This window comes from Perca fluviatilis, chromosome 17 (assembly GCF_010015445.1).
Source record: "Perca fluviatilis chromosome 17, GENO_Pfluv_1.0, whole genome shotgun sequence".
NCBI lineage: Eukaryota > Metazoa > Chordata > Actinopteri > Perciformes > Percidae > Perca > Perca fluviatilis.
Window position 1 is genome coordinate 2,686,504 of NC_053128.1, and position 19,842 is coordinate 2,706,345.

General features: G+C 42.5%; 1 protein-coding gene across 4 annotated transcripts in view; it reads right to left on the reverse strand.

Annotated features, from left to right (window-relative positions):
• The window catches only part of dcc (DCC netrin 1 receptor), a 338,290-nt gene that overhangs the window by 217,329 nt on the left and 101,119 nt on the right, over positions 1-19,842 (reverse strand). For all 4 annotated transcript variants that reach the window (XM_039780568.1, XM_039780567.1, XM_039780566.1 and 1 more), the window contains exons 2-3: positions 15,732-16,103; positions 1,774-2,061 (exon numbers count right to left, since the gene is read on the reverse strand). In XM_039780568.1, the coding sequence (XP_039636502.1) occupies positions 1,774-2,061; positions 15,732-16,103 (660 nt within the window). The remainder of the gene's footprint in view (positions 1-1,773; positions 2,062-15,731; positions 16,104-19,842) is intronic.

Consider the following 19,842-nt stretch of genomic DNA (forward strand, 5'->3'; position numbering starts at 1 on the left):
TACGTCAGTAAAGGTATGCAATTATAATCAGTAGGGTTAGTTACCAAAACCAGGTGCCAACACCGGTTCTTCTACGATTGGTATCTGCCCAGGCCCCTACATACAGCCTTCCCACTGATTTGGTCCAGTGGCCACTGGCGGTATTGCAATGAAAAATCGCTCTGCGACGCATTTTTATGGATCCCACTGAAGTTCTAGGCAAGACCCACCCTATGAAGCAGCCTGATTGTTGGAGGTTAAGCATTGACCTCGTGTAGTTAAGGTTGGAATAGCTAATTGGTCAGGGGATAGGACCTGAACAAATCGGATTCCGTTACCTCGCACGAGCATGGACGCCTGACCAATAGTAGTGCGTAACCCTAACCCACTGTAGTGGGTCCCATAATAACGCCTCTGCGACCCAGACAAGAACTTTCCCAAAAGGCCACCATTGTAAAAACTGCTTCCACGACACCTTGAACTGCAAACAATGTCAGTTTTGAAAAATGTCCCTCAAGCCGAGAAAAGTGATTTAAAAACCTGTGACCTGTGTTGCAGAGCGGGAACTCGTGGGCAGGGCCAGCGGGAAAAACACTACTTTGCATATTCAATGGACGCATATCACAGAAGTACCCCTGGAAGTTTAGAAACTTTTTTACGGATGCACCTTTCTCAGTGGCACATCCGCAAAATAGTTTCAAAGGAATAAAAGGGGCTACGCCATTAACGTTGCATCCAGGTCTTATAATACATCCATGTATCTACCGGACCGAATAACAACACAGATTTTGCCGCCTCATTTCTGTGCCACTTTTACAATCAACAGAAACAACACTGCACGTGACAAATGATTGTTAAAATGTGGCTGTATTTCCCTTGAAAGGATTCCAACACCGGAACGTCCAACAGTCTGCAGCTAAAGACACAGAGGAGACTAGCTGCACTTTGAAACACCATGGACACTTCCGGAGTCAGGGTTGTATATAAGGGTTACCATTTAAATAGTAGCACCGGTACCGGAAAGAACCCCAAACAATACCCAACGCTAATAATCAGGAAAATGTATACTATTATATATTTAGATTATTATTACTCATGGATTAATGTAAAAGCAGAATTTTACTGTTGTACATTAGTTGGTTGAGGTGAGGCTCATTTTGAACCATTTTATATCGGACTACAACTAATGATCATCTTCATTATGGATTAATCTGCTAATTATTTTCTTGACTATTCAATGGATTGTTTGGTTTGTAGAAATTCTGAAACAAGAGACCTTCTTTTGTCAATCGACTATTTGATTGATCGACAAATCCTTTCAGCTGTACTTGGGAAGTTGAATTAATGATTCATTTCATTACATATAAAGTAACTAGCAACTAAAGCTGTAAGATAGTTGTAGTGAGGTAAAAAGTACAATATATCTCTCTAAAATGTAACGGAGCAGAAGTAGAAAGTGGAATAACAAGACAAGTATCTCAAATTTGTACTCAAGAATGCTACTCAAGTAAATGTACTTCAGAACATTCCACCATAGGCATCCCCAGGGGATGCAAGGGATATGTATATATATATACATATACTGTATATACAGTGGATTTATTGTTTTTCAATGATTTCAGACACAGGAAATGAAGTGTTTGATGCTCAAAAGGTTTTGGAGGATGACCTCCAGACCCCATTGGTTATAATGTTGAAACTAAACCTACACCCTTGCATTCCACCACTACCTAATGGATCAGTAAACCGAGAGAGCCACCAAGTGTTGCAGTACATCACTGTTGGATCATTTACCTGGGAGCACTCGGAGCTCGGCGTCCGTCCCCGTCCGGGTGCTGCTGGGGTTGTCGGCTAGACAGCGGTACGTGGCTGAGTCTGGCGGCTGGACGCGGCTGACCTGAAGCGATCCTGACGGCAGCACCGCCATGCGGGAGTCGGGGTCAAAGGTCAGTGGTAGGTCCTCCCGGTTTTTCTGCCAGCGGATGACGGGCGTCGGGTCGCCCGAGACCTCACAGCGCAGCAGGGCGGTGTCGCCCAAGTACGAGGAAACGGACTCGGTGGGGATGACCACCTTCAGCGGACCTGGGGGGAGTCCAGAGGGGGAGGGGTTATTAAAAATGTAGTAATGTTCCCTCAGCGGTGCCAGTCGTTAGGCCTGTGACAATAATTACACAATTGTCAAATTATTTACATTTTTTATTTTTTTTAACAAAATCCCCATTTCTTTGTTTGACCGCAATGAATTGCTGATATTAGCTAAGGTCCTAAGGGGTATGACTGTTAATGGTAATTGTCAGTTTTATGTTTAGTTGAAGAAAAAAAATACAATGTTTTATAGTAATGTTTACTTCAGAGGCTGTGTTACTACATTATTTGGGTCACATAACCGTGATATAACCAAAAGATGTACCTGGAATTCATTTAAAACATTAATTTGTGGTTAATCACAATTATTTTTTTTTAGAATTATTATTTCTTAGACAATTAACTGTACAGCAAAATTTGGAATGGTTACCGCTCTAGCAGTTCTGGACCATGTTCGAATGGATAAAATGTGATTACTAAATAGATTAAGCACAGGTGTTACATACCACCATAGATTTGGTTCTACAAAAGACTAACGATACACATATAACAATAAAACATAAGAATACTCATTGAGTGTTAATCTACTTTTTTTTTAACACTACATAAATAATATCACCTCTTTGAGGATAAAGGTGGGGTTAAAAATTTATGAGAATATTTGCCTCAATTAAGGGGGCCAGAGGGGGGTTGAGACTTAATATTGCGGGGGAACTGGCCACCCTTGCCCCCCCACCCTAGAAGCGCCACCTGTCCCTCAGCATATTGTTTTGTTGCTAAATTCTATTTAAAATTAGTGGTGATATTAAATCTCTTCTTTCCCGTATCCTAAAGAGCCGTCTACGTGCTGGATTTTTCCTTAGCGGTGGTTCTGTTGTTAGTGCCGGTGTACTGTATATAATAGGGCTTCTGTGTCAGAAACAAAAGACACACAGTGGCAGCAGGGGTGAAGAAGAAGAGGCGAGCAGACGGTAAAGGTTTTTCAGGTTAGAGAAGAAGAGAATAATGGAGAAAAATGGAACAGGAAGAGAAGCGAGGCCCAGCATGTGAGAAACAGAGTTAGATTCTGAACAGCGGGACGACAGATGAAAGTCAGACAGAGAGACGGGGACAGTGTGGACGGGCAGTGTCCAGCCTGCTGTGTTTAGGACGCACGCCGTCTCCTGTCTGATCACATTCACTTCAACAACAAGCAGCCTGTAGCCACCTAAACACGCCGCCCTGCTGATGCCATGCAGCCTCGCACTGAGAAGCCTGGTATTTCCATCAGAAGCTTCATGCTTCATGGTTGTATTTTAATTTCAACATGGCTGCCGGGCCGGGGCCTCTGGGCAGATTAACTAGACTCTGCAGGAATGTCAAGAATTTAATAAAGAGAAGCTTATTTCCTTCCTCTGTGTTGACGTACTGAGATTTTACAGTTAAGTTTGAACTGGTTTAAATGATTAAATGTGAATATTTTCATGCCGAAATATTTGAAATATTCTGTTATTCTTGCCACCCTCTTCTGAACCCTGTGACAGTTGGGTTGACATACACTCTACTCTACACTTTTTAGGGGGGTCACTGCTCCATCATAATCAATACGACAACAGTTTATCCATCCCCCTGGTTCTGTGCAGTGAAGACAACAAGATTCCAGGAAGACACTACTCAGGTGGAAAGGTGGAGGAGGAAAGAAATATTTCCAGCACGTAGATTGTGATTCGATCATTTCGTTCATCTCCAGAGGGGAAACCGGTTTAGTTGCACATACACAGTCACAAAATAAGAAAAGGACACAATTCAGACAGGTCACAGCGGACCATAAATAACACTAACACACAGGCTAACACATTCCAGGACAATATTGGTGTGTCTCAGGAGTGTGCCAAAACTCAGAAACAACACAGACACTGTAACACAATCGATCCAACAAATAAATAAATACAACGACAACAACTTGTTTTCCCATTTCTGAGATATAGAAAATGTTAATGTGTGAGCTTTGGAAAACATTGGTGGGCGTATTTATTTACTTTGGACGGAGCCAGGCTAGCTGTTTCCAGTCTAAGCTAACCACACCCCTACTTAACAGAGATAGATTTTGACCTTCACATAGCACTCTCAGAAAGAAAGAGAATGAGACCACTAGAGCTGCAAAGATTAATCGATAAGTTTAACTTCAACTTTGTGCAATAAAATCCAGATACATGAATCCAGATCTATAAAAAACATCATCAATCACCTATAAATCTGTGCAACAAGTACCAACACAAATAAAAATACAACCAATCCCTACAAGTCTAAACGACAACAATCAATTATAAGACTAAAACGGACCCTAATGCCCTGTATCAAGTCGTGAAATAGTCACGTTATTTTGATTTATTGATTCGTTTACAGGTCACGATTTTGACGTTTATTTCGTTTACACGTCACGAATTTTGAACGTGTACAGGTCACGATTTTCGAACCTGCTCTGGGGGACGCAACAACGGGACGGGCCGCCACTCGCGGGACGCAATCCCCGGGTGCATCCCCTGGCACAGGGGCACACAACAATGGGGAAACAAAACGTCACATGCCGGCCACAACAACGGGACGGGCCGCCACTCGCGGGACGCGATCCCCAGGCGCAGGGGCACACAACAATGGGGAAATGAAACGCCACAACAACGGGACGGTTGTGGTTAGGAAAAGAAGAACGGGGAAAGGAACCGTCACACGTGGGACACGCCGACAACAGCGGGACGGTTGTGGTTAGGAAGAGAATAACGAGGAAAGGAACTGCAACACGCGGGACGCCATCCCCGGTCTCCGGGCTGAAAGTCCTGTTTTGTTTGACCCATCCACCACCCGACCAACCTCCCTGCGCGGACTTTCGCCTTATCAATACTACTCGCTACCGTCATCGTTCTGTGATCACGAAATACGCTTCCCAATGAAATACAATGCTTTAAAATTCATAATCACCACACGAAAAAAACAACATTATCGTGTCCTGTCCACGACTCAATAGTCATGCCATGAGACCAGGCTGCCTGTATAAACACAGTAAGAAATACCATAGAAATAAAAAGTCAATAAATACCTAGCAACTAGAACTGCCTTTTCTGCAATATCATGACCATCAACTATGATTGGGTATGGTTATTGGTTTTTTTTACGATGCCGGTGCCAAATCTTTATAAACGTTGCCGGTGCCTGGACCGATATCGATACGAGGCTTAATAGTTTCAAGTGAACGCACCATCTGTGTTGTTTTTCTGACAACGGCAGCTGCAGACTGTTCCCGGTGTTGGAATCTTCTACAGGGAAATACCGCCACACGTTAGACCGTTTAGCTGTCAGCACTTTAACCGTGTTGAAGCCAGGTACTAGCTAACGGTAGGCTAACATTACCTGCTGGCAAATGTAGTGTTAACTAGCGTCACGTGCAGCGATGTTTCTGTTGCCTCCAACATCCGTTTCGGAGCATCAGAGAGCAGCGCAGGCATTTAAGTTGTACCGAAATGAGGCACCGAAATCCGCGTTGCTTTTCGGTCCGGTAGATACTAGAGCTGTCCGTCTTCCTCTATAATAACAATCAAATTTCATTTGTTATTTTTTTTAAAATTCGAATAATATTCAAATATTTAATGCTCAAATGCAGCCTGTTATAAATCGTACAACACTACTCAGGCTTATGCATTGTCAATGCCACTATAAAGGCCTTTTGATAGTTGTGCGTAGTATCGATGGCGCAGGGACCCTCTTCATCTACGCCGGACTCTACGCTGTAGCCTTATGTGCACCTCTCGAAAAATTTAACGACACGTCGCGCCTCCGTAGAACTGTAAAACAAGCTTAAGCATGTTGTTGTTGTTACACGTTCTGTCCACTAGAGGGACTTCCAACATCAGCCTGGCCTTGAAGGGGATCTACGTCACGGCGCAGTGCATTTCTGGCATGCGGCTCTCTGTTTACTATCATTTTCCACCACTAGCACACAGCGACAAACACAAATCAACAGAGAACTCTGGAATGGAACATTATCTAAGAAGTGTAGTGAAGCGACTCTGTTGTAAAGGCTAACGGTGCTCGGTTAGCACAATGACATCACGTTAGAAAGCACAGCCGAAACAATTTGTCATAAACTAAGTAACAATAGCGTTAGCCACAATGCTAACAGCATTGATAACTAAGCCAAATGGTGCTGCCTCTACTATTTTAGTGATTTATAGGCAACCTGTTTCTTGCAGATTGTCACATTACTGAGAATACAGCTGTAGAAGGTAATAAATGAAGTCAAAGCTAACTCTGACAGCTGTAGGTAAGCTAACATTAGCTTTAGCTTTCTCCATGAACCTCCCAGCTAAGTTCCTATAACTCGCGACACAGTTTTGAAACAAGAACGAGATAACTATTGATAACATAAGCATTTTGGCTCGGTGGATGTCAATTTTTAAAGTCATGTTAAAACCTTTTCCCACCCTTCTTCTGATTTCCAGCCGCAGCCTGTTCCTCCCCCCTGTACTAACGTTACTCGGTAAAAAACGTTAGCTCACAATGCTGTGTGTTTCTCACTCCCGTAACTTATTGTTCGTCAGACGTGACATGAGAAGAGGGAGATTAACTAGTGTTAGCCGACCTATTTATAAAAAAAAAAAAAAAATCACATTTGAATAGTAATTTCAGCATTCAAATAGTATTGATTTTTTTACTATTCGAATTATATCTGACTTTCGGAATTCGTTCCAACAGCCCTAGTAGATACCGGTCATTTAGGCACCGGTGCCGTATTAGCACCGGGTTTCGGTACCCTACCTTTCCATCAACATCATTATTATTAGACATCAGGACCCAGGCATTCCATCAGCACCTACATACCTGAGTTCAGGAATGAGATGGCGGGTTTTAATGATGATAATGAGTGTCTGTACTGTCGCTCTTGACTGCGGTAAATCGGAAGCGGGAACCAGAGAGGAGTAGCTGAAACTCGGGAGTGGAGGTGGTGGGCACTGACTGACAGGATGGATTTGATTTTTTTTAATCACTTGTCTATTGTACAGGTCAGTGAGGTTATTTTGTTGAATGCTGAGGCTCTTCACTATTTTAGACAGAGTTTTTGGCCCTAACGTTCAGATTTCCATACCAGCAGAGAATGGAAAAGGTTAAGAAAGCCTCAAAAGCATGATTTATAGAGGATGGTCATGGGGGTCTTGTCCACATTAAACTTTGAACGTTTCCGCAGGCAAAACAGGCGCTGCTGGGATTTTTTGCACAGCAACTCTGTCTCAGAGTTAAAATGTAGCTTGTTGTCCATAAGGCTCCCCAGGTACTGTATATGTAGGTCTCGACAACTTCTACTGTACCACCTCTCACTAGTTCTATTAAATTAATCACCAATTATTTTGATAATCGTTTAATCAGTTTGTCATTTTTTTTATGTTAAAAAAACCTTAACATTTCCAAGGTCTTAAACACGAATATGTTCTATTTTCCTCAATCCTCTGTGAAAGTAAAGTCAATATCTTGAAGTTGTGGACAAAGGAAGACATTTGAGGCTGTCATCAATGGACATTTTTCACCATTTTCTGACATTTTATAGACCAAACAACTAATTGATTAATCAAGAAAATAAATGACTTGACAATGAAAAGAACTGTAAGTTGCAGCCCTAGAGACCACAGCTCATCTTTCTCTGAGCTATCTTTGAATATCAAAACAATATAAAGAGACATTTCTCTTTAAAAAACCAGCTTTACACCATTGGACAGACACTGGCTTAAAATGCACAATGCTTGCAATTCAATATATAACAACCAACAGTTTCACTTTGTAGTTAAGGCAATAATTCACAAAATTAACATTGACACAGCAGCTAGTCTTGCCAACAGCATTGCTTCTACCCAAGGTTTTAAGAGGGACAACTGGGCACAGGACGTTGCCTTTTTGTTGTGGACATTTCATGTCTTTATTCAATAGCTACAGTAGAGAGAAAAAGCAAAAACAGGGGAGAGAGAGATGCAATAAATGGACCCAAGTCAAAACGGGGACTCTGCGGTTCAGGGTTAGCATGTCATCACCCCTAAGCCACTGCATGCTCCCGATCAAACCCCGGATCTATAAGGAGGTCATTTACTTTCTCGTATGCGGTCATTTATTTTCTTTCATTTCTTTCAAGGGACATTTTATAAGCAATGTATGTGTCTTTAAACACATTTAAAATTCTATTTTGGAGAAAGAACATTTTGCTTTGTGTAAAAAAAAAACAACCTTTGAATAAGTTTCTAAATCCCAAGAGTTCTACATTTCTGTCAGCATATGAATCCTCATGAGGACGTTTCATCTAGGGAAGAGACAGAAAAAATCCATTGCATGCTGGCTTGAATCAGTTTCTGCTTCCTCTGTTTTACCTCGACACACAAACACAAACACTAGCTTTCTCTTTCTGTTCTGTAACATTAGAAACGCTTCAGTTTGACTCGTGAATCGTGGTGTTGTTGCATGTTTTGTGCGTCCTCATGGCGGCGAGCACTTGAGCCGTTGTGACATCACACAGATGAGAGGCGACGGGAACGCTGATGTGTATTTGGATCTTATGTCTTATATAAGTTCTGCTGCTGTCTGTTTCTGTGTGGATCACACTGCAGCCTGCAGCTGCACACACATAAAACACACACTCTTGTTTTTGTGACTTGTGAGGACTAGGTTTCATTTCTGGAGGCCTAACTAAGCACTCGACTGTAACTGCACCGGTCTAATTCTAACACCTTAAAACAATTGTTTTAAGGTTAATGTCAACCCTAACAACATAACTGGTTTACATTATGGCCACCTGCTGTAAGAATAATGGTTGTAGCAGCAGTGACATCACCCATTGGTTTGTGGACTGCCGTTTTGAAGCCAGGAGTTAGCATTTTGGCCACGCCATCGTGGTAATTTGGAAACCAGAAGTGACCATATTTGGACAAATAGGGCAGAGCTGGGGAGGATGATGAGGCTAAGCCAGTGTCTCTATGGTTTCAATGGCGCTGCGCTAAGCTAAATGCTAGTCACCCAGCTGAGTTTTACCGGCGGGTAAACGCAGACCTCCAGATACTGGCGCCATTCATCTGCATGTACACAGAAAATCTTTCAGAAAAAAAAAGTCCTTTAAATTACCAGCTCAAACTCTAGCGCTAACTAGCTAGCTTGTGTTGACAAGGTCATGAATCCGATTGGCATCATGTTTCTTTTTTATTAATTCAAGAACACGTTGCCTGAATTCACTAAAACAGAATGAACAGCCTCAAGAATCCATGGTAGCAGAGAGTTTACTGTGATCTTCAGTCCAAGAGGAAATTCTGATCACACAAAATGAAAAGAAAAAAACTAAACAAGACGAAGGAAAGTTAGAGGGGAAGAGGAATGGCTCAACCCATCGGAATGGGAGGAGGAAGAGGAATTAGGAAAGACAATGAGCATCACATAGAAAAAGGGGCCAGAAGAAGAAAGGAAGAAACTTTGACCCTGAACTCAACATTCTTTCACTTCAACTTTCTGTTTCATGCTTTGGCTACATTGAACGCGTAACGAATGCGGAACGTTTGGAATGTAACCGGCTACACCTTCAGCGCACACACCACGTAGGATTGTGTGAGTCACAGGTGAGACGGAAAGCTCTTGCTTTGGGATTGTGAGCGCTGTGAAAACGTCAATCTACTGTCAGCTGTTATCAGAGGACGCAGGGGAGGGAAACAACAAAATCAGAAACTGCCAATCCGCTCACTGACAGTCATTAAGTCGTTTCCTGTATATCGGTAGTTTCATTTAAAAGACATATAGACACTTTATGATCCGGAGCTCCGCGGAGCATACGCACCACCATGCACTGCTCTCTGCTCAGTGTCGCCAGCTTCATTGATTATAGTGGAAACATAGTTTGAACGTCCGCTCCGCATACGTTACGTGTGGAATGTAGGCGGCCCGTAAGGATTCAAACCCGCAACCTCCATATAAAAAAAACAAAAAGCTAAACTAAAACGCCGTGTCTTCAACTGCAATGAGGACGGAGGCTGTTGTCTCCCTGCTGTTTTCATCCTCATTAGACAAACGGACCAAAATAAGTCAGATGGATAATAATATGCAAATCACATCAAACAGGCGAGGGAGGCCGAGGGATTTGGGGACGCTCCTACTCTGAATCGTCGCCGTGGGACCGATTATTATCTACTTCTGTGGGTCAAACCCCACTCCTCCTCACTGCCTTTAATCGGGATTTGTCTAACTCCTCAGAGAGTTGACGGCTGATCGCGGACGGACGGACTGAAAGCTGCTCCATCTCTCCCTCCGCCGCTGTGAACTTTAGCTAGGAGTTTAAAGATAATAGTATGATGATGTGTTTGGAGTGGTTGGGAAATAACACGTGGAGGCTAATACACCTTAGCTAGAGATCAGCAGCTAACACATTTACATTTACACAAAAATACTGCTTTTTTAAATGGCAAAAACTGACATTAATTCTCACTGAATATAAACAGATATAGCAGACTGAAAGTGATAATGTTAGGCTGAAATTAGCTTCCCGTTCTATGAATATAAAGCTATATATTTTTGCTTTGTCGCTGCTTCCTGTCTTATTTTTGCGTTCTAACCTCCGGTGGATTTGTGAGGACTATGGTTAACTGCTCCTCAGATCTCTGCAGGGTAAATCCAGACAGCTAGCTAGACTATCTGTCCAGTCTGAGTTTTCTGTTGCACGACTAAAACTACTTTTGAACGTCCACATGTTCCACCAAAACAAGTTCCTTCCCGAGGCTATTATGCAGAGGCACCATCATTGTGTGCGGGGCTTAGCGCCGCCCAAGACATTTGTGAATGGTTAAAGAAATGCCAATAAACCAGAGCACGTTTTTCTCCCAGACCCTCATCCGCAGCACTGTGTAGGAAGGTCGATACCTGACTTGCAGCTGACTTCACTATTGGCTTGTTGAAACTGTTTTTTTATACATTCATAGTTAAAACCTTTCGTTCTAAAACCAGTCAGTGTTTTATTTGTAATTCTTTTTTCTTTTGCTCTCTTTTTTCTCAACCTTCACCTGTAGTCTCTTTCTGTTTCTCTTTTTTCTCTCTCTGTACATTCTTCAATAGTCTCTCGCTCACAACGCTTTCCTTCAGTCTCTTTATTCTTTCTGTTTCTTCTCTCCTCAGTCGTACATGCTCTCTCTCTCTCTCTCTCTCTCTCTCTCTCCCTCTCTGTCTCTACTTCTCACTCTCCCTCTCTTTCTATCATCCGAGTGTTCAGTGTTTCTAATTAATTCCCAGTTTACAGTCATATCTGAGCACACACACATACACACAAACAGACAGACTGCTAATTGAATTTTAAGCCTCTGCTGTTCATTAGCATTTTGCCTTGTAGTGTGTGTGTGTGTGTGTGTGTGTGTGTGTGTGTGTGTGTGTGCGTGTGGAAATGACATGCAGGTAGAACTGATTCATATTTTATGGGTAATTCTGGGATAACCGTGAATTATTTCCTATTGTTTGTTGTGTGTGTGTGTGTGTGTGTGTGTGTTTAAACAGTTTGACACACATGATTCAGCTCAGGTTTGGATATGGACTCAAAATTTACACTGACCAACTGACCAATAGAGAGGCAGTTCATGTAATAGCAACACAACTTGTACTTTAGCGGTACATGAAGCGTTGTGATGTGCAAATACAAGGTCCAGGTACTTTCAAGGCTTGCCAGCAGTGCTGTCGATCAAGAATGGCGAGAAGTGTCTGGCCAATCGTCTGTCTCCAACGGAAGTGAGATTACAACAAACAATTACCACTAGGGGTGTCTTTTTAAATAAAAAAATCGATCAAAATGAGCTTTCATTTCGACCATCGAAATCAAACGCAGAATCAGCGATTCCGCCAGTATTTACTTCCCTCTCCACCCCCGCTGACTTGTGTAAAAAACACACACACACCGTAGCTTACCGGCTTGTAGCATGCAGCTAAAGACACAGGTTAACGTGAGCTTAGCAGTAGCCTGCAGCTTGACTATTCCAGACTCCATGGCCACTGCCGGAGTCGGAAATGACGAAGATACAGAACTGAAGAATCCCCCGTGCTTCCCTGAAGCCACCAGTGTGTCAACATTTTGTCTTACCAGTGAGCGTGTTATGTTAACAAACAACAATGGTAAAGCATGTGGGCTCCAATGGGACTCTATGGTGCATTCATGTACACTTTGTGAAACTAATGATGCATTCAACAGCAGATCGTATAAACTCTGAGAAACTCAAACTGTTGTTGCAAAGTACTCTTCTGCCATTTGTGGCTCTAATTGTGGCATTGCTGTCCCTTTTTCAGAAATTAAATTGAATCGTGACTTTAAAATCAAAAGTCAAATCAAATCGAGGACTAATAACCACCGTTTTAACCTAATCTGTAACAACTAGTACAATCAATGCCGTAAGAACAGATCAGACAACTCATGTTAGACAAAGCAACGTGTCAAGGCCTGCATTAGTATTAGGCTTTTTTTGAAGTGTTTTTCTGCACAAGCCTTTTTGACTGAAATCTGTGAGTATAAAAGGAATTGAAAAATACATGCACCGAACCATGACTAGCCGTCTAAACGGTTTAGATTTTTTACTTGAACTGTTCCATTCCTGGTCTGGCCCAAGACTTTTTGGGATTATCTTTTCTTATGGATGTTTTTTGCCGGCTGCTCTGATGTCAGTCTGCGTTCTGTTACCCATAGAGATGCAGGTAATGCTTATTTTCAATGCTTTGTCTTGTTTCCATAACAACCAATCATCCTCATGAGTAATGAAACTAATAATGACCTGCAGTCTTATACCTTTTAAGACATCTGCAGGGATCTTGGGAATCATAATTTGAATTGTCAAACATAATGAAGGATTTATTATACTTTATGGATAAACTAGATGTCATCAGTTTCAGTTGAAGCAGCAGCAGCGAAGGTTCTCACAACAGCAGCATTTGAACTGGAAAGAGCTTGTCATCAATGAACGCAACGCATTCTCATTCAAAATTTATGCACACCAAAATGTAAGATATCCTACGAAACTAGGAGACCGCCACCTGGTCATGTGACGCCGGCTACATTGGCCGGCTACATTGGCCGGCTACGAGCTCCAAGACGCAGAGCAACAGTTGCAAGTTGTTTTAAGCCGCTACAAAGCTCCGTGACGCCGGCTACTAACCTTCGTTACAGCTGGGTCCTATCAGCGGCAGTTAGTAGATGTGTTTTGCCTCTACAGAGCTCTGCGACACCGGCTACGGCGCTCCGCATGGTGCTCCGTCTTATCAGCGGTAGTTGGTGGTTCCGTTCCCGAAAATAGGTGACTTTGAGCCCGGTACAGGGCACTGCAAGCTGCCGGTCATTTCGGTGGACATTAAGGTTAAGTTTAGGCGCCAAAAAAAGTGAGCGTTATGCAGCGATGAAAGTTACCTTTAGGCACCAAAATGACTAGCTAAGTTTAGAAAAAAGATTGTGGTTTGGATTAAAACACTCCCAAGGAACAAGCATTTCCTTCTTTTGTTTTCCCCGGGAAGCAAACTTCGCTCGCCGGCTTGAAAGTCCTGTGTTTTATGAACCCACCCATTCACCCCGACCTCCTCCCTCCATGGCTAGCCGGGTTCTTAGACAGCAGCAGTCATTGTGGAATGCTTACAAATAACAGTGCTTAACTCTCTCAGCTACTGTGTATGAACGTAAGGTTCATGACAACAGGTTGACATTCAGCTGATGGCTGCTCCAGAGATCTACTGAAGACTACATATGTGATATGAAAAGCTCCAGCTCATTCTCGAATGTCAGAGTAGTGAGGACACTGTTCAGCAGTATTCCAGAGTCCCACAAGGAAGCTACTTTTAAAGTGATATCATGTTATTAAAATGTTAATGTAAGTATGCAGACAACTCAACTCCGCTCTGTGCTTTACTAGAGTTGAGAGGAAATCTTGATGTTCATGTTGAGCTTCATGCTATTATTAAATAATAATTGATAATGATCATTAAATCAGTGCAAATGAAAAAAAAAATGCTTGAATGATGTGGGCACAAACTTAATTTGTTGCAATCTGTGGCTAATTGATTATGTCCAATGTTTGATAAGTCTGATATATTTTTTGACACCATATACATTCTTTTTTCCTTTGAATTAAATATAGATTTGAAATCCCTCTTATACTGTATATTGTTTCACAGTGTAGACAGTACACACTGATGGTGATGGTGATGCACTTAAGCCTCTGTTGCTCTCTGGCTATTAATGTCTTCCATAAACAATATTGATCTAAAGCCACACTCCACTTACTAAATTACATTATTACATTACTTTGCTTCTATTTAATAAATAGGAACATTAAACTAAATAGAGGAAGCTAAGCAATATCAAGTGTGTGTGTTTGTGTGTGTGTGTGTGTGTGTGTGTGTGTGTGTGTGTGTGTGTGTGCGCGCGCCATGGTAAATGTCAAGGACAGTTCAAGGTGTCATGGAACATAATCTGAATAAGGAAATCGCTTCTTCTGCTCTCCTCTTCTTAGGAAACCATGATGGTTAAAACCCAGCACATTTTGTTGCATTATATAGCTAAGTGGAACATTGTGTTGCATTATATAGCTAAATGGAACATTTTGTTGCATTATATAGCTAAGTGGAAGCAATCTGTTTAAACCCAGAAATTAAGAGGACCTACAGTTGAGCCCTGTGGAATGCCACAGCTGATATGTGAGGAGGTGGAGTTTATAATTACTTTAAGAGAAAGTTTGGATTTAACCCTCCTGTTGTCATTGGGTCAAATTTGACTCGTTTTCAAAAAGTGAGAAATTTGGGTTTCTTTCAACCAAATTGTCAAATAAATGAATAACGTAGATGGTTCCATACAATGCGCTTCACAAGTAAAATAAATGATCAGTTCACTACTTTCATTGAATTTGGGTGTTCAATTCAATTTTATAGCATTGGAAAAAATAAATGAAACAATGTTGAAAAAATTGACAAAAATGTTGGGGAAAAAAACCAATAAAAAGCGCAAAAAAACAAATCGACAGAAAAACATCACAAAAGTGACAAAAACGTCAAAAAAAGTGTTGCAAAAAACAACCAAATAGTTTAAATTTTAGACCCAGAAAAATAAAACGTTGCATGGTCGACGGGAAGACAACACAAGGGTTAAAAGAAGGATCTGAACTAATCAAGGGGTGAAACTTAAACACCGGCTATGTGATGCAAACAGTGTAATAAAATCAAGTAGTCTGAAAGTTGTGCTAAGATCTGATAAAACCATAAGTCAGGTAACAGTTACCTGTATGTGCTGTTAGGAAAACGTCATTTGTGTGTTGGAATACAATAGGGTTGTAAATCTTCACTGGTCTTACGATTAGATTACGATTATCATGTCAACGATTCAATTCAATATCCCGATGCTTCACCTCCTCAATATTGTATGTATATATGTTTAATAATATGTTTTTATCAACAAATTCAAGCAGTACGATATATTTGAACTCCCCTTTTTCTGACACAGCAGACATCAGACAAAATGCAAAAAGAAAAAATCAAGAAGTAACATCAGTAGGCAATAATCGATTATGGTCCGTCACTGCATAGATGCAGAATCGTCCACGACGGCATCACGATGCATCGATGTAATGATTAATTTCAACACCCCTAGAATACAATATAGAGCTTTCACTTACCAGCCACAGTGACCCTGGCGGTCCGGCTAACGATGCTCCCCAGTCCATCCAGTGTGGCGATGCACTGGTATTCGCCCTCATCAGGTCGGTGGTGCCGCGAGTGGACGACATTCTGCACCTGCAACGAGCCGTTAGCCAGCTGCCGTCGCCGCTCATCCACCACTGCACTCAGCAGCACGCCGTCCTTACGCCATGTGATGATGGGAGGTCCTGCCACTGCATCGGACTGCGCCTGGCAGTCGAGCTGCAACACGCCCCCTCGCACCGTTACTGTGTCCTGAGGCTCCTGGGTGAAAGTGAAGTCCACGAAACCTCCAAGAGTAAACGAGGAGGAGGACGAGGACAAGGAAGAAGATGAGGAAGTGTCCGAGGCTGTAGGAGGAGAGGAAATGAGGAGAAGTTAGATGGAAGCACAGAAACATGAGATCACCAATAGGAAAGTTATTTGCTCTCCATTACATAAACAACAGAGCTGCAAACAAACACAGGAGTGGTTCATAACAGGAGTGAGATACAGTCCAGTGGGGGATGTGTCACATTCAATACAAGACACAATACATTAAAAACTAAATAAATAAATCATTCACATCTCATAATGCAAGATCAAATGCCATCATCACTACTGGGCAAAACGTGCATCTGCCACGGGGCCCAGAGGTCTGCAGTTGGACCAAGGCCTGCAGTGGGCCCAAGGCCTGCAGTGGGACCAAGGCCTGCAGAAGCCAGAGGCCTACAGGGGGCCAGAGGCCTGCAGGGGGCCAGAGGCCTGCAGGGGGCCCAAGGTCTGCAGGGGTCCCAAGGAACTGCAGTGGGACCAAGGCATGCAGGGGGCCCAAGGCCTGCATGAGGATCAAGGTCTGCAGGGGGCTCAAGACCTGCAGGGAGCCCAAGGCCTGCTGGTCTGTTTCTTTATTAGCTCAACTTACGGTTGAAGTCTGGTTATGTTTAGGCAACAAAACCACTTAGCTAATTTCAGACCTTCAGACTTGAGGTTATGCACATCACAAGGAACGTTACATGTGAAAAAAAAAATCTCCCAGTTTACTTTTATTCTCAAACAGGACACTAACCCCAGTCTCCTGGGTGAAAGTTTGTTTGACCTATCAATCACCCCAAATCAACTTCGTCACCTTACTATCTGCTTTGCTCTCGCCATAATTACTACGGGCACTAAAGGGCCCCGCCACCATAAACATAAATATGAGTCATAATTGCTGCTTGAACCACAACTTATGTGGCCGTTTTTTGGGCAAGGACAGTCTCCATCTTTTCCAACATGAATGAGAACATTTCACATCACTGAGTCAACCCTAACAATCATACCTTCGTTCAGAGGGTCTAACCAACAACCATTACTGCCTGGCTCCAGCTGTTCAACCACAGGGGAGACAAACTTATAACCCATAATGTCTCCTTCTGCACGGTTTCATGTCAAAGCTTCTTTTTTTTCCACAGCATGTGATGTAAGACTACAAGTTGTATTTTTTTTTTACTCACGCTTTTATCTACTTATTAATTATTCATGTTTTGGCTGATATATTTCTTCATATTTGTAATTAGTTTTGTCAGATGGGTCTCATCACAGCAGAAAACACAAGTGACTATAACCTCCGACCTGTAGTGCTTTGCTCTGCAGGATAACTCGTCATCTCCACCAAAGCCACATCAACCTGTTGTATTCTTTGTTTTTATGTTTTTATATTTGGTTTAATCTTGTGACAGGCTCTGGCGGCGGCTGCTTCTCCTCCTGCCTTTGATGCCGACGCTACTGAAAAATCTTTCATCCTGATCAGAGAGGCGGTTTGTTCGGTCGAAGCCTCGTTCAGCGTCTGTGCGTTTCCTGGAAAGTCTGAACAGAGGCTCGGAACAAACTGAAGCCTCGTCGTGAACGCCACAAAGCAGACTTTGAAGCGCAGCAGATGTTCCTTTTTTTCTTTTTACGGACGTTCCTTTTAAACCCTCCACAGCTTCAGTTTATTCTGCAGGAAAACTCTGATCAGACAAACATCAGGTATAAAAAAAGAAGTACTCTCTGGATGTGTTCCCAACTGGGACGAAGGGATAATTCATCACAGATTACTGTTTTTTTTTCCTTTCAGCATTGATTTTTTTTTTCTTACTCAAATAATAGGACAAAACACATTGATTGAATAAGAACCCGTATCGATAAGCACAAGGCTGTAGGCATTAGTTTAGATATACTGACAACTCCCTCTGCTCTAAAGTTCTCCAGTTCTTTTTAATTATTCGGATCGTTCACTTATACTTTCTGCAAGCTTCCTGTGGAAAGCCTGTGCTTCTAAACTCTACATCACTTAATTAACTGAAATAAGTCACTCATAACTTTTTCTCTATAATTAGTGCCAGATCCAAGAAACTCCCTAGGAAATTATTAGGAAATTACAGATGAATTTCGCATAAACAGTATCCGAAATTAACTTTTTGACTCACCAGCCAAGTTGGCGGGTAGATGAAAAGAATCCAGCGGCCAAGCATATTTTTTACGGGCCAAAATATTAAATTGCAGGTTTTTTTTTTACTTAGGTCTATAATAAAACGTGATGGTTGGGGTTGCAATAGGATTTGTGACCGATTAGCCTAATATTATCAGTTAAACCAATATTAATAAAACATCTTTTGCACGATAAAAATGTAAATAGGCTATACAATCTATTTCTTAATTGGTAATTAACTTGTTAGTCCTAACTTTGAACCAGCAAGTTGTGTTTTAAGCTCCTCTTTTTTCTGCTTGTGGAGAGCTACGTGACACATGAAACTATATCGGTGAGGAGCGGCGAGTTAAATCGGCCGACTGAGAGTAAACCAGGCAGACACACGGCTGACAACCTGCAGGTGGAGGCGCTGGAGACGGGCTCGGACATACACGCCGCGGGCCGCTGTGGACAAGCGGTTTCTGTAAAGTGGCTGCATGTGTCCGACAACGCACACAACATCAACACCGGACACGGAGTGCGGAAAATGTGGACAGGTGAAGTGAGACTCCCGTTTCCTGCTTGTCGGTCAACGGTTAATGATTGCAGTGTGGCCCGCCATGGCAAAATATCTGCCGCCACGGTATCAGAAATAGGGCAGACGCACAACAGGGTTTCCGCCACGTACATGTAGCAGCGGCACACCGCCGCTCCTTCAGCTGTTTATGAAAAGTCATAAAGTCGTGATTACACGACTCTGCAGAGCCGTGTGCTCTACTGAACTCAAGCGAACTGTCATCCTCTCTCTCTCCCCTTTAGGGCGAGCAACTGGAACAGTGACAGGACGCCATCACTCACCAAGTCATAGCAACCAAATAAACAGGGCGAGTAAACTTGTCACTCAATCAATCAAAGTAACAAACAGCGACGAAAGCCGCGACATGAAATTCGCACTCACACGGGTACCGTGAAATATGACAGCTACAGTTTATTGGAAAATAGCTTTGTGGACACTGAATTATGATGAATTTACTGTTTATTAGACCCCAGATGAGACAAGAAGTTAACGTTATCGAACACTGCGGTCCCTCTGCCTTTGACTCCCCGCTGCAGGAGACGCTGATCGGTAAACAATTAATTTCATCATCCTTTCTTTTGGAAGGCTGGCTGCCAAAAATCGGCACTTACTAGCTAATTAATTAGCCTGAGGTAAACGCTAGCTATCAGTAAACAGAAGTGACATGGTGGCTGGCGTCTGGTGTGTGCGCCAGTGTTTGTGCGTATGTCGGCCCCCCCCCCCAGCGAGGCTCCGACAGGAACAGAAGAAAGTAGCTGCAGCTTCACCAAAATAAAGACTGGAAAACAGAACTATTTTGGTACAAACATTTACTCGCCATGTGGCGGATAGCCCTCTGACATGTCCTCGCCAAGCGGAAAATTTAACCGCATTTGGCGATAGGCGAGTGTTAATTTCGGGCCCTGCTCATAAAGATAGAATAAAAACAACAATAAAAGCAGGTAAGCAACTGTTTAAAGATTAACCTCAAAAACAGTCTATCAGTGATAAACGTCCCAGTAAACTCTCTAGATAGAAAACAACATGCTCGTCATTTTGTCGATAGTTAATCACATACGTGCTGGTGGAAGTATTTACTTCAAACCATTTGTCTCAATGAGAG